The sequence below is a fragment of the Syngnathus acus genome, chromosome 22 (assembly GCF_901709675.1).
Source record: "Syngnathus acus chromosome 22, fSynAcu1.2, whole genome shotgun sequence".
Classification (NCBI taxonomy): Eukaryota; Metazoa; Chordata; class Actinopteri; order Syngnathiformes; family Syngnathidae; genus Syngnathus; species Syngnathus acus.
The window spans coordinates 3,108,509-3,124,579 of record NC_051106.1 but is presented as its reverse complement, the minus strand read 5'-3'; the positions used below and the strand labels follow the sequence as shown (position 1 = coordinate 3,124,579).

General features: G+C 41.7%; 1 protein-coding gene across 4 annotated transcripts; it reads right to left on the bottom strand.

The window, feature by feature from the left end:
• Positions 1–142: 142 nt before the first annotated feature.
• Positions 143–14,187, bottom strand: LOC119116655 (TOG array regulator of axonemal microtubules protein 1-like). 4 transcript variants are annotated; one of them, XM_037242223.1, is made up of 23 exons: positions 13,782–14,187; positions 11,996–13,147; positions 10,904–10,970; positions 10,492–10,617; positions 10,126–10,383; positions 9,759–10,048; positions 9,446–9,663; positions 6,935–7,029; positions 6,449–6,601; positions 6,315–6,380; positions 6,053–6,207; positions 5,838–5,973; positions 5,491–5,727; positions 4,874–4,997; positions 4,590–4,695; positions 4,145–4,380; positions 3,902–4,060; positions 3,563–3,689; positions 3,371–3,486; positions 2,293–2,476; positions 2,001–2,220; positions 1,839–1,925; positions 143–1,290 (listed from the first exon to the last, which is right to left on the bottom strand). In XM_037242223.1, exons 2-23 carry the CDS (start codon positions 13,028–13,030, stop codon positions 1,031–1,033), a joined length of 4,455 nt encoding a protein of 1,484 aa, XP_037098118.1. In that variant the 5' UTR covers positions 13,031–13,147; positions 13,782–14,187; the 3' UTR covers positions 143–1,030. The 4 variants fall into 4 exon arrangements, with proteins under 4 accessions (XP_037098118.1, XP_037098119.1, XP_037098120.1 ...); XM_037242224.1 differs by having other exon boundaries at positions 6,053–6,189; XM_037242225.1 differs by lacking the exon at positions 6,449–6,601.
• Between the last annotated feature and the right edge of the window lie 1,884 nt (positions 14,188–16,071).

Here is a 16,071-nt window from a genome sequence, read left to right as displayed (position 1 = left end):
ATGATCTATCTACAATACTTTTATCATTACTAATTAATTTAAATTAGTTTAGGTCAATTTAAATTAGGTAAATGAACTATCAAATGAAGTTGGCAATGAGCAATAGTATGGAAACAATGTAGACAAAGGCACAGGAACGAAGTTCAATTTACAGAAATAAAACACTTTTTATATTTGTATTTATATATCAATTTGTCCTTGTCATCATTTGCAAACAAGTTGAATATAATTTAATAGAAGACGTTAAAAGGCTACTTGAAGACTGGCATTACTGTGAATCCTCCATCCGTACCTTCTGTTTCTCATGCAACAACAGTCATACCCAAAACTCCTTTTCAATAGTCTCGATGTAGGCGTCAATACACAGCTAACCGTTACAGTGTGCCTTGTTCCAGAGAAATGATCATGCAAACAAACGCACGGGTCTGCAGCACATCAACAAGATTTAAAAATTATACAACAGATAAAATTGCTAAATGAACATCATACACCTAATGACTACAGCGGAAGCTAATACTGTGCAAATACATACATACCAGCTGTACAGAAGTATTTTGTACTACATGTAAATCTCATTTGATGACTCAGCAAAAAACAGCCACATAAAACATCATAAAAAATATTTTCGGACACCGCAAAAACACGATACAACTTTCCAATCCCTGTCTGTCCTTTTTTGTGCATTTAAACTTTACATTCTGCAAATGGCTCTGATTTGTCGCGTTCACCGGATGAAGTAAAGCGGTGACTGATTCGTGTGTGAATCTCGTGTTCATCATAATGAGCTACCTTGTCAATGTGCAAAGAGAGCAATGCTGTGTGGAAGCAGGACCTGGTGTCAGGATGTTGCAAATGTCCCGGCTTCTGTACCAGAGGAAGAAATATCACTGAGAAAAGAGTCAAAGTTCCTCATCTTCAAAGACTTTTCTTTTCATTGGGATAAAAGTGCAGGCACTAAGAAATGTTGAACATCTCTGTCTTCAAGTAAAGTCAGTGTTGTGTCTATGTTCTCCTCCGACCGCTTTGCTTTTTATCTTTTGGATGCTTGCTTCAGAAACTCGTTTAAACCTTTGTGGACGTTGGCCGACTGGGATGCGGCGCATTCGTTCAGGCTGGGCCCCATTAGGGTGTGAAGAGCTTGGCACAGGTTAGCGGTGGCGGCGCGCACGCTGCCGCCGCGTCCGTGAACGGTGCCGCTGTGGCCTGATGTGCTAAGAAGGTGCCACAGTAAGGGCAACACTTTCTGCTCCACCATTTGGGGCTTGCGAGGGTACAGCTCGCTCACAAGATCTGGAAATACAAAGACCGGATGGTCAAAAAAGAGCAACATTTGAGCAAGTTCAGGTTTAAAATTACCGTATTTTCCGGACTATAAGGCGCACCTAAAAACTGCGCCTTATATATGGACCAAATTCCGGCTCGCGGGCCAAATCTAAATTTAAACTGGCCCGAAGCATTGTGTCATAAAATCAATCATAAGTGGCCCGCTGAAGACTGTGAATCAAGAAGACTATGGATCATTATTTTGTGATTATAAAGTAATTTGTTGCGTCTGAAGTTGAAATAAAAAAAGATAAAATGGAGAATGATTTGATTTGGATTAAAAATCTGACATGATGGAAAAAAGAAAACATCATGTCAACAGCCCGTATCAAGTATTATTGAACCCAGATGAGGTTTCGTGTAACTGGTGACACCGGAAAATCGTTCCAGTTTCTCATGTGGCAGAATTATTTACCCACAACAGCTCTACTGTAATGTATATCCTTCCATTTTCTATGTTAGAATGAATACAGAAAAGTAAAACAACAAAACTAGCACAGATGTTTCAGATTTACCTTCAACCTTCTCAACAAGATCCACCTTGGCTTTGCCACTTGCAAACTGAGCCTTAGTGCAGAAAGGCTGAAGAAGGAGACTGTTATCTGCCAATAAGATTAAATGAAGTTGAATGAAGACGGTGAGCCAAATCAAACAATGAAAGACTTGTAGATTCATACCAAGGTTCAAGATAAGTGCATCAATGGTTCCAATAGCAGCAGAGTAGATGGCGTTATTTTTAGAGTTAAGGTGATTGTCCACAATGGCCGGGACGAGAATGTTCACCACTTGAGACAAGTTATCTTTCATCAAGGGAATGATTTTCTGCAGCGACTCAAGAGCGTACTGGTTGACCTTGCTGTTGGCTTCCTGCAGCCTGTCTTTGAGCGCATCAAAAACCTAAAAACAAAGAGCTGGGGTCAAAAGTCTCTCTTGGTGGACAATTAGACGGTTAAATAGCTTTCTCCTTACCGGGAATAGATTATGGATGACAACGTTGCGGTTGTGCTGGCAGTCAGCCACGAGCTGGTCCATTCCCTTGATTCTCTCTCGGAAGTCCTTGGAGCCCAGCAGGGCTGTTATGTACTTGAGGTATTCATTCTTGTCCGTTATACTCCGCGTCTGAGATCTGTTGCCGTAATTACTGTTGGACAATCTGTAAAGGACACACAATCCATCATGTGATTCATTACTGTCAGACGAGCCTTGCATGGTATATAAATATGTACAAAACTTCTTTATCTTCATTGATGTACATCGTTTTGGTCAGTCCTATGTTTGTGGTCGTCATTACCACTTTTGACCTGTCAGTGTATTTATGTGCAATTTATCTTTTTTTGTACCGTATTTTTTGCACCATAAGGCGCTTCGGGTTAAAAGGCGCAGACTCAATTCCGGGGGGGTTTCTGTACTTAAGCCACACATAGGCCGCACTGCATTACGGTAAAAAAAGAAAAACGTCACAGGAACAAGACAGTGAGTTCAGTTGTACTTTATTCTACTATTTAATCATCTACTGTATTGTACTCGCATTGTTAATTGATATTAATATGCAAATCCAAGTACTCATCTTCTGTATCCAAATTGAACAGTTGGCCATTAAACATGACAAGTTCCCTCTTGTCATTGTCTCGTTGTTGTCACGTTATTTTTCGGCAATGATGCCGGCTTTCCAGAAAGCTCGAGTTGGGCCTCGTAAGCATGTCTCTTTGTCGATGCCATTTTAGAGGGTCCTAATGCTTTCCACAAACGATAGTATGAATTTATCAATGGTGGCGGAGGTACGTACTCTACGTGTTATGTACAATCCTGATTTTCTGCTCCGATCTACGTAAAACGTAATTTTCTTTGATTGGTTTATCGAGTCTACATATTACGCCAGTATATTATGTCTCTGTGTGGCGGAAGCTACACAAAACAACTTTAGAGGTTTTGGAATTCAGTCAAGGTGCACCTTATTAAAATGCGCACCTTTGTTTTTTGATAAGATTTTTAAGTGCGCCTTATGGTGCGGCAAATACGGTACTTGGTTGTAGCAACACACGCATACCTGACGTTGTGGTAAAGTGGCTCTCTGGTGAGAGACAAGGCTCGGACCGTACCGCTGCCTCGGAGGGAGCGTCGGCCCCTGGCTGACTGGCTGTCCTGAGGGATCTTGCCGAGCCCCTAACACCCCCCAATAAATATAGTTAAGATTCAAATTAAACACAGCACTGCTGTTTTAAAGGTGTGGTGGTTGTACCTTGGTCTTGAGAGTGAAGATGGTGTCCATGATAGGTTGGAGGTCTTTGGAGGGGATCGTTCTTTCCAGGATCTTCTCAAAGTCTGGGTGGCACGACAGGGACAGCAGCATTCGGCGGCCATGGTACCTAAAGTTTAATTCTTAGTCAATTCCAGACCTTCAGACAAGTACATGGATTTTTAGGCAAGAAAGACAGGGAAAGTCATCTATAATTTTCCTTCTATTCTGCTCCTCTTTTGCTCTCTCTGGTCCAGTGACTACTACATCATCTCAGTTCAATAAGTTCACAAACTACAAGTCTTTGCGAGCCTAAGCAGTCCCAAAAGTCAGAAGGCATACCTTGCTTCCTGTGAGGAATCCTGTGACAGCTTGGTGACTGCAGGTAAGATTCTTTCGGTTAGATCCTTACTTCCAGAAAGGAGGCGAGTGGCTCCGACCTGTTCCACCAAATCTGCCAAGTGTTGGGCAGTGCACTTCCTTACCAGTGGATTGAGATGACTAGCAAAAAGCAAAAGCAAATTTATGATCCCAATTCCAGGTTCTGAGTAACAGCATATTGCTGTGTGCTAAAAGGATACTGACCTAAGTCCTCCAGAGAGTAGCGCATGAATGCCTCGTGTTGGAGTGCAATGCCGTACCATGTTGTCTAATGCACCATCAACCGCATCCCTCATAAAAGCTTTGCTCACCCCCACCTTGGGCAGCAAGGCTTTAACAGTCTCATCCAGGTCCTGGTCCATTGCCTTCTGTAGGTGCATGTAAAAGTCACCCAGTGTATACACGGCAGTCCTGGACACGACTGACCTCAGGTTATTCACCTGAAAAAGATTTCGATACTCATGGAACAGCCCCTAAATGTGGCACATTTTGGATTTTAAATCTGTTAAAATGTTAGTTAAAATAGCCCATATATAGTTGGTTAGTTATGAGCCTCAAAGGGATGATTACAATTTCCTAAATACTGTACAAACAGATCAGAGATGCATAGACCTATGATCGATCACATTGTCATTACGTGAGGTACAACCTCTTCAATGAGAAACAGGCAGACATCCCGAAGCCTGCCCTGAAGTGTGTCAGCGTGGTACCGGGCCAGAGTGCGTAGAACTGTAAGACCTTCAAGCTTCTTTTCCCTGAAAAGCAGGACAGTAGCAGAAAGCATGCTAACATTGTTAGCAATTTTTAAAAGAACCATTGTTATTCAATGTGATGTCCAGTAAATTTACAGGTGGGATTTGAGACAATAAATAGGATTCTTTACTCCATCAAATTGAGTTATGGGATGGATTTTTTTCTGAAGCTGTTGCTCACCACTTTGTTGAACTCAGCAGGTCGAAGCTCTGCATCAACGCCAGGTCGGGTTTGGAAAAGGGACGCAGTTTTGGTGACGGAGAGACATATTTCTTGTGGTCCATAGTAACGGGGGACAGCTCATCTGAAAAGGCCCACAAAGACAAGAAGACTTGCATTTTATGAGTTATCAAAACAAGCCACTGTTGCATAATTGACAGAAGAAAAATACAATTTCCTCACGCTCCAATTGCTTTAATGGTCTAGCAAATGTGCCAAGTCCAGTTAAAGCGCTGCTTTTCTAAATGCATAATTACAAACCAATATATAAGGTGCAACAAAGACAAACTCGTTGGCCACAATAGCTAAAGCTCCACATCTAATGGGATTCAGTACAATTTGTTGAATCACATGAAAATTCTGCTGCAGATGGCCTTTACTCCTCAGTTGCCTGAGAAACAGTGAAAGGGTTCTTCTTCATTCAATGCTGTCCAACACTTCTGCTGTTAAAGTAGATTCATTGTTTGTGAACATGAAAATATAGCTGAGACCAAACAGTGTAAGAAAGCCCAACGTAGTGCAGGCGTTCCGAACGCTGTGGATGGTTTTTTTTTTTTGCATGTTAATACCCGACTCACCTGAGCTGTGGGACAATGAGGGCCGCGTTCTGCTGAGGCTATGAGCCCTCCTCATACGGGAAAGTTTGTTGGGTTTGGGAGGCACTGTGGGGGGACTTGGTTGATGGGGTGGAGTCAGGCACTTGACAGGGCTCTGGGGTCCAAGTGGACTGACCGAACTGGTGAGGCTTAAAGGTGACCCGTCCAAGGGGAGGTCTTCCACACAAGAAGTGATTGCACTACCATTCATATGCGGATCTAAAACAGAGATCATCATTGATATGACAAGAATACATAAAAATGTCAGCCTTCATAAAAATAATGCTCATTTTTAATTGATACAATCATGTTGTCCAGAGATACCACACCTTTATTATTTATATTTTTTTCATTGGGTGAGTCAGAGAGCATCTGTCTGACCCGGTGCCGAATCTTGTCCCTTTGACTGGACTGCCCCTCAAGCTGATCCAGATGCTGTGGCTGGATCTTATCCCGGATGAACCTCTATGGAAATACACATTAGGCACTGTTGTGACAAATGCAGATGTCTCGTCGTCATCTGAAAGATAGAGCCAAATGTTACCTCATCTGGATAGAAGTCGTCACGGCCCCGGTGATCACCGGAGATAACAGGGAAGGCTCCTAAGGGATCAGCGGTGGGTTTGGCCACTGAATCACCCTGCTCCAGTGACAAGGCCAAATCCGAACGAGGGGAGGACACTACAGTACCAAACATGCCTAAGTCACATTAGCCGGACATTTGCAGATAAATTATGTGACCAGCAAGAAACAAAATTATTCTGTTGAGAAAAAAAAAGGCATAACTAATAATTGGGCACACTCACCTCTACCAATGACTCCCTCGGGCATGTCTGTGGCTGGCAAATTCCTCCTTTCATTGCTTCGGGGTCCTAAAAAAGCAAAAACAAAAAGCTCAGTATAGCCCTGAAAACTGTCATTTATTTCTTTAGCGGCTTACCTTTTGTAGATTTGACATCACCTAACAATGGTTTGACCAATGGGGGAGAGGGTACTAATGCTTCTTCACTGGCTCTGAGCCCTCCATTGGAGTAAGTGACTCTCTGCCCAACAACCCCCGTCTCAGATGACAAGTCATTCCTCTGAGATAGTCCTTTCAGATACAAAATTTTAAAAAGGCAGACAAATTTGAATACAAAGCATAAAGTATAGGTGTCAAACTCAAGGCCCGGGGCCAGATATGGCTTGCCACATCATTTTATGTGCCCCGCGAAGACAAATTGTGCATCGACTTCATGTGTCAATACTAAATTAAAAATTTAGTTCACTTTTTAAAAAATAGTTATTGCTAGTAATTTTTATTTCCATTCATTTTTAAAAATATTTTAACCGTTTTGACCCTTCGAAGGAAACTATGACTATGATGCGGCCCGCGTCAAATATTAGTTTGACACCCCTGGACTAAAGCATTAAAATTGACTCCTACCTGGAGGGTTGCTAAAGTCCATGGACACAGAAGACCTCAGGTTTGCGGAAGGCACTCTGCGAGGATTCACTCCCGGGGAGGCCATACTTCCGGAACTGTTGACGGGTGCGAAACGTTAGTTTAACTTGCATCCTCACAAATTCACAATTGCCACCTTGCTGATATACAAAAATCATGTGCAATAAATTAATTGTAGGTGTTCTTTAAGCTTGTTTTTTTTGTTTTTGATTTTATTGAAGGGGTGGGGGTCTTAAAAACAAATATTGGTTTGCATAATTTTTGGGGCACACTATTTTTTTTTTAATTGAAGCTTGCATTGATTTGTAATCACTGTAATCATGGTACTAAAATAAAAATAGTATTTAAATAAAACGTATCTACTCAAATGTAAAAATTAGTCCGCTACAATGAAAATGTTTTTGAGTCCAAAATATTAAATTTAAAAATGTCCTGTTGGTTGTTGAGCAGCAAAAATCATATTGCATTTTGCTTTATTGTCTCTTTTCTGGAAAAATAAACTTTTAAAACGAATGGTCCGTTTTGCCAAAATGTCGGTGCTTAAATTATCTTTAAATTCAAGCGCGATCATCTACAGTACCTTTGTTTTTTAGCGTCACCTCAAATCCACCAGAATCTTGCACAGTGAACCATGAATTAGATTTTCTTTATAAACAACACCGTACGGCGTCCATTCAACAGCCGCGGCAATTGTAAAAGGGTTGACGTGCGCTGGTTTCCGAGCGTCACCTTAATATTTGTGACGGGCTTCAAGGGGAAGTCTTTAAAAAAGCGCTCCCACGAAAGGTGACAAACACTGTGGCGTGGATGACGTTTGACAAACGAGGCGACGGACTTGTCAACATCCCGTCATCGGCGCTAATGAGGTTATTTGTAGTTGTCGTTATGTCTACAGCAAGTATGTGAAGAGTCGACGGGTGACGACACACACGCTTTGTCGGATTACTTTTGGTATAGACAGCTCGACAGACGGCGTAAATGTTACTTGCAGGCTAATAATAACACGACGAACGTGGTAACAAAGTCGTGCTTTGATTGTTTGGCATAAAAAAAAAAAAAAGCAACTCCAGTGAACACTGCAATAAATGTGCATAGTATATATTTGCAATCAATATGTATACAGTGATGCCTCGCTACTTCGCGTTTCGTTTATCGCGGCTTCACTACATCGAGGATTTTTTTCCCCTCCAAATTAAAAAAAAACATTTAAAAGTCAAAATAAAACTTCTAAATTGAAGAAACGTGTCTAACCTTTAGGACAATGTATTATTATTCCAGATGCTCGTTTACATTCCTTTAGAAGTCCGTTTTCGCGTGTTAGCACGATCGCGAATTAGCATATTTCCGCTAACTCGTTAGCCTGCCCAGTACTTCTTGTTGGAGACTGTACTTCGCGGATTTCACTTATCGTGGGTGGTTTCTAGAACCAATTATCCGCGAAAAACGAGGAATTACTATATCTTACTATCATCCGTATTTATGCCTGTGGTATTCATTGGTCAAATGTGACTGTATCTAGCAAAAAACGTTTTTGTTGAGCAACTGAGGTAATCTGAAACTCCTGTCATTTTAATCGAACCATCTTTATGCTGTGCATTTTCTTCATTTTCCAGATAACGGCCATCTGATGTAATAGAGAAAAGTGAAATGGAAAGGATAGCCAAGGCATTAAGAATAGCCTTCATGCATGTTTTATTTTTTATTTTTTTGCTTGGGTAAGTTCAAGATCCTTTTGACATGTCTAAAAACAAATTTCAGGAAAATAGTTGTTTTATTAAAGGCAGGATACACCCTAGACTCGTCGTAACCAACCAATTGCAAATCTTGGGGAATATTTAGAGACCTTTTAAAATTAATTGTAATTATTAATGCTTGATAGCCAGCTGGCCATTATCCTGGAGGTGGAATCAAAAGTAAAATGAAAAAGAAGCCGTAAAAGAAAACAGAAAACAAAAACACTATCATTATCTCAACTTTACACTATTTACAAAAAACAGTTTTAAAAAAATCTGTATGTAAAACCAAGATAACTAAAGAATCAACATACAGTAGGAATGTACCGTATGAGGTTATTTCTTTTCAAACAAAATAAGATAATGAACACAGAAAATTAAAACCTTTTTTACTCAACAGTAGAACAAATGTCGAAAAACAGAAAATAACAGTGAACAACTAAAATAGATCACTCAGAAATAATAAATATACCAGTGGGAAAAAAATACCCCATAAAGAAATAATTCTTTATTATATGTGCCACAATTATTAGCATCACTGATATTTATACTTTGTACAACCCCCTTTTGTTAATGGAACATCAGCTAATCTGCTATAATATTTCACAAGATGGCAGAATAGTGGAAGAGGATCTTCAAATTGTCATTTTAAATATAACTCCTTCCTCCCACAAGACCCCTGATTGACCTGGTCTTGCAAATCGTGTGTTCAAATGAAGTGCAAAAGTGATGCAACCAGAAGAGATGGATGCTTAATTACCTTTTGATGCCAAAGACACTGGAGGTGGTGGGGCTCAAACTGGAAAGCCCACTTTCGCTGGTTGAGCTGGTAAGCATGGAAGAGGTGTGCACCTCTTGACTGAGTGGTGACCTTATGGCAGAATCTTGGCTGTCCTGGTCCGTGTCTGAACTGCTTAGGCTCACTTTGGCCCTCTTCTTAGCAGCGCTGTTGCGCAACGAACGCAGCGAGTTCAACATCTGTGAGAACATCAGACGTTACAGACCCGATTGGCTCAAGACTAAGGGTGTACAGAATCATCAGAATACCGACAACACAATGCAACGCTGTTTACCTCCTGCACATCCAGAGGCTCCTCCTCTTCAGTATCATGTGTTGTGTTCGAGCCCATGGGCTCTAATTGAAGGTCCCTCTCTAGTCCCTGATTCTGGGGGCTGCTGCGTGCACCGGGCCTCGGGTCATTGTTATAAAATTGCTCTCCGGAAGGAATGACTGGTGAGATGGAGAGGGACGTCCTGCTGCTGCTCAGGACTCGGCGGAATGACGATGTTGACGACGATGTTGATGAGGAACTCTTTAGGGAGGCACGGATTGGCCTCGGAGAGCATCTGCTAGGGAAGTCCCCTGGTGCGGGCAGAAAATTTATCATTGCAAAATCAAGACCAGCTAATTTTACATTCAGCTGACAAGCTAACTCTTGCCTTTGACTGCAGCGTCCCCTCCAAAACTGGGCTCTCTCTGGTGAGGGCTGTTCTCCCGCTTGTTGGGCCAGGTATTCGACATAGAGAGGGACGTGTCGACATGGCGATGGGATAATGTTGGAGTGAGCACGCTTCCTGGGAGTGCAGCCAGAGGGTAGGAAGGCAGCAGAAAGGAGCCCGGTATGGTGTGGTTGGACGGGAGAGAAAGTGTGCGCTCAACACTGCCGTTCCTTGAGAGCATGTGTCCTTTGGATAACGCTGGATAACAGATTTTTTTTACACATTAGGACATTCAAACTAAAAGTATAATACTGTCGTAAAGATAAGTTCCACATGTAATTAAATAACAAATACATATTGCCGTACCGCTATCAGACTCAGTGAAGTTCGTGGTTTTGAAGACGTCAGGGTCCAAGTTGAGGCTTCCGCTTCTTCTGAGCCGAGCTGGAAAGATCCTCTTGGATGTTTGGGGTGTCTGTGGTTCTGCAGAACCTTTGAACAAATGATTATTATTATTCACAGCATTGCAGAATAGTCCAATGGCAACTAACAGGGCAAGTAACCAGCCCGTCAACACAGGGCTGGAAAAGCCAAATTGTAAATGTCCATTTAATTATTATTTGTGGCAAAATGTCACGTATGGTGGGTATCTCCCAGGTTCCCTTTCAGCATTTGACTCGTTTAACTCAAGACGCTAATCCAATTCCAAGCGGCTCTAATATGTGACAAGCATTCAACTGTACTTCGATTAGATCGACATAGATGGATTGGCACTTACTAAAAGTGGATATGTAGGTCTCTGGACTCAACTTTCTGGACAGCGGAATAACTTCTTCAATGGTCACCTGTGAAAAGACAGAGATGGTTTTGCATTGATTGCAAGAGGTGAGTGGTTATTGAGTGGAATTTGTCATACATTTCCCCCATTTGGCCACACCCAGAGAAGTTGACAACAGCCTCTTTTGGATTAAATGTGCATTTGGAGTAATGAGAGCTTTTTTGCATCTTTTCAGCTCACTCTTACTGAAAAGTTACTGCTCTGCCAGCCTGCTTTCTTGATTGCACTCCAGCACATATACGAGCTGTAAATAAGCAAGTCTAACCTTGTGATATGCTATTTGCCAAACACGCAATCACACATGCACGCACACCTATAAGTGGTGCTCTGCAATCATGGGGTTGCTGGGAAACAGACGCTGCGGTAAACACACGGTTTTTGAAACGAACACGAGCACTACGATACTGGCCAACAGTGCCCGGAACAGAATTTAGTCAATTAACACCCCCGTCCTGATCTGTGAACATCATTAATAGAATGTGTTTGATAGCACTGCTGTTAGTTCCGTTGGCTTGGTATATACGTACAGTACATGGTGTGTAAAAGTGTTGTTGGGACTAAAATAAGAAAATGAGTCACCAGCAAATACAGACCTGACAACCTATAGAAATTCACTTCCAGAACAAGTGATTCCTTTTTTCTCTTTCTCACCGGTTTTACCTTTTGGAGGCGCCCTTTGACCATCCAATCACATGAATATGACAACTGAAGAGTGTACATATAAATAGCTTAAAAAGATACATCTTTTGATCGAGTGTCATTTTTTTCAAGTTTTTTCAACTGTTCTAATATCTAAAAAAATTCCAAATGTATTTTTTATTTTATCAACACTATTCTAATGAATACCCTAATAGATATTTATTTAATAAATATAAATGACACACAAATAATTTAAAATTGTTTAGGTGTGAGTGATTATTCCAGTTTTGTACTGATACTCAAATACTCCTTGAATCTGATTTTAAACTGCTCCAATATGTTGATAAGAGACTCAGAGAATGACAGCAAGAGTAGCGAGTAGTTTGACCTCACCTGCTCGGAGCACTTTCCATTTGGGGAGTGGCACTGATGGTTATTTTCAGCCAATGAGTAGTCCAACATCTCCCAAGGTAGTTTATTCTTCCCTTTACCTGCGCTGACAATTCTCCTTTGGGAGGGAAGCTCATCAGTGAGGGATCCTAAGCTGCCATAGCCATACGGTCGCTCATAGTCTGGTTCAGTTCGATGACTCCTTGCACTGCTAATCCGTCCTCCAGTCATCACCCAGTCAAGATCATCTCCTGAGCAACTGGCCTGCGTGGCGCAGTGCAGCCCTGATTTAGGCACTAACAAACCATACTCGACCACTCCCTCAGGTGAAAGTTTGGGGAGAACGTGTCTTGCACGTCTGGCCTGTACAGCTGCCATAAGACCCTCAGCGTTTTGTTTGAGCTCAACGTTGTCCACAGCTTTGGTGAGAGGCTGCTTTTTCCCTGTCTCGAGGCAGGAGTCAAAAACAGCAAACAGCTCAAGCGCGGCGTGGCGGACGTTCCTTTTGCTGTCTGCCAGAGATGGTGCAACTTCAAAACAAAGCTTGGGGATGTTGAACTCTTTCCTCGGATGAGTGAGCATAGCTGCAATAATGATGTTAAGAACGTCCTCCCGGACTCGAGAATTCTTGTGTTTTAAATTACAAATTACAAGATCTAAAACTTGTTGCGGGGCCACATGTTTCATCATCAGACGAAACATGTTTATGTATTCATTCCTGGCGATGGTACGAGTGTCGCCTAAAGCCTTGACGGCCACCAAAGCTATCTGTTTGATATATTTGTGAATACTAGTGTCTAACCTCTCAATAAATATGTTCAAAACTTGTAAGGTGCCATACAATACTTTAAAATTACTGTCATCCAGAAGTCTGGGAAGAAAATTGATGAACTCCTCAATACTGTCAGAAGGAACCGATTTCAAGTCCACGTCCGAGAGGACTCGCTTGAGTTCTTCCACCCCATTTGTGCGATTCTGGTAATTCTTGGGGTCCAGAAGTTGCTGGTATAACTCCTTGGAGATTATTCCCCGTATCATTATTGGTGATCTGACGGATGTGGTCAAACATGAGAAGAACCAAGGGCAATCTTGCGAGGATGATTATATTCCTCTTCCTTCCCTTTGGCATTCATTCTGAGTGGTTGGCGGTGGGAACTGCGAAAAGAACATATAAATCACCAATAACACAGTATTTGGAAAATCATGGGCAGAGTGTCAAGAAATATTTAATCTGTCTTTTTTTTCTATTCCGGTTATCCCCATTGGAGTTGCATCTATCACCACACTAAGATCGGAGCCCGGATCCGAACCCCAAACCACAACAATGAGGCACACAACACAATAAAACAAATGCACAATGAAAAATGAATCCACATAAAAAACATCATGGAGACAGACTCGTTGATGCAATCATCTTGCTGCACTGATTCACGATAGCATTATAGGACACAACACACTTATCTTGAACATCCAACCACTTGTGGCTGTTTACCATTCTGGAGCATGGCTCTGAATAATATATCCCGATCTACACAATTCCCTTCAACATATTAAGTAACAGAAATGTCGACTGCGGCAACCCCACGCATCGGAACGTTAACAGTGGCTTCAGTGGATTTCTATCAAGCGACCCCCCTACGGCACCCTAAAGAAGACACAAACTCGATATATTGAGTTTTCTGATGTTAATAACATTGTGTACATTGTGCTAAGCTAGCTCACTACTCGGTTATATAATGCTGGATGACTTGAGCTAGCAAAGTTAAGGTAAAGCAAGAAGAAAACAAACCTTGTAGTGTCTCGCGTTTCTTACTTCGACAGCGTTCGTCGAGACTATTACAACGTTATGTCGGCCGCGTTCCCATGTCCGGTTGAAAAGCGGAGTGCTGATTCTCCAAGCGTGAACATTTTGGTCGTGTTTAGATGGCGTGTGTTGTGTTGAACGTTCGGAAGCTACAGAGGTATTTTCACCGACAGGCGCCCACGCACACACACACTTTGCACGCACAAGCACTCACACACACCATACAAGCGCACGACCGCACACACAAAAGCACTGGGAGGCAAAATGGCGTATCCAGGTCGCAAACTGAGCGCTTCCATGGTGACGCGAACTGCGGGATCGTGCACGCGCTGCCACCGCTACACTGTCACAGGCGCACGTCGCTGGGAAGAGAAGGGAACGAAACGTCCAATATATACCATAACAAATATGCCACGCATGCGCTTTCAAGCCACTACATAGATTCAGAATTCGAACAAATCACTTCTCGAACCGCCTTCTGGAACGGATTGTGGTCGAAAACCGAGGTTTGACTGTGTGTATATATACACACACAAACCGGATTCGGTTGAAGTTGGGAAATTTTGTAAAATGTAAATAAAACCAAAATACAATGATTTGAACATCATTTTCAACCTATATTCAATTGAATACACTACAAAGACAATATATTTAATGCTCAAACTCATAAACTTTATTTTATTTTTCCAATAATAATTAACTTAGAATTTCATGGCTGCAACACGTGCAGTAGAAGTTGGGAAAGGGCATGTTTACCACTTCGTTACATCACCTTTTTTTAATTTTTTTTAAATTTTTTTTTATTTAGCACACACAAAATAACACAAATGTCACATTTCACACACAAAAAAAATAATTTAAAGAAAATAGTCATGCGCAAGGAAGACTAGAAACCCTAACGGGCTTATAAGGTGTCACCCTCAGACTTCAAGTTAAAATTAAAGAAAGTTTTATAAAAAATATATATAATCAATCAATCAGCCTACCATTTGAAGTAGGATTAAAATCAATGTAATTACAAAGGGATGGTAATAATAACTTAATAAACAAATAATGGTAATAAATCCTTAGTAAACAAATAATAGCAACATCAAGGCAAAATAATAACAGTAGCCATAGTAACAAGCACCCTAACTCAAGTAATACTACTATAGTTCATAGTGCATATGTCATTTGTGAATATGTGTCGTTTAACAGCAGTTTTAAACATGAAGGACGAAAGGTCAAAGAAATGGATAGGAAGTTGATTAAATACTTTGGCACCCCTGAAATGAAGACTAAATCTGGACAGGGAAGTTCGTATGGGGGGCAACTTAAGTCTAGCATTATTTCTGGTGTTATGACACTGATAGTCTTCCCTTCTCCTGTAAAAGCTATTGAGTGTAATGGGGAACTGATTGTGGGTTGCTTTGAAGACAAACTGAGCTGTGTCCTTTCCTTTTAATAACACTCAATAAACGTTTTGGAAGAGAGGAGACTAATTCTCTTAGCTTCTCATGTGGAATTCTTTCCCATTCTTGCTTGATGAACCGCTTCAGTTGTTCAACAGTCCGGGGTCTTCCCTGTCGTATTTTACGCTTCATAATGCGCCACACATTTTCAATGGGAGACAGGTCTGGACTGCAAGCGGCCCAAGGGAGAACCTGGACTCTTTTACTTCGAAGCCACTCTGTAACACGTGCAGAATGTGGCTTGGCATTATCTTGCTGAAATAAGCAGCGGCGTCCAAAAAAAAGACGTCGCTTGGATGGCAGCATATGATGCTCCAAAATCTGAATGTACTTTTCAGCATTTATGTTGCCTTCACAGAAATGTAAGTCACCCATGCCATGGGAACTAATGCACCCCAATACCATCACAGATGCTGGCTTTTGAACTTTGCGTTGATAACAGTCCGGATGGTCCGCTTCCTCTTTGGTCCGGAGGACACAACATCCAGTGTTTCCAAAAACAATTTGAAAAGTGGACTCTTCAGATCACAAAACACTTTTCCATTGTGCAGCAGTCCATTTTACATTAGCTCGGGCCCAGAGAACCCGACGGCGTTTCTGGATGTTGTTCATAAACGGCTTTTGCTTTGCATGGTAGAGTTTTAACCCGCACTTACTGATGTAGTGACGAACTGTATTTACTGACAGTGGTTTTCTGAAGTTTTCCTGAGCCCATTTGGTAATATCCTTTACACACTCAAGTCGGTTTTTAAGGCAGTGAGGGATCGATCGAGGGTCACGGTCATTCAGTCTTGGTTTCCGGCCGTGGCGCTTACGTGCAGTAA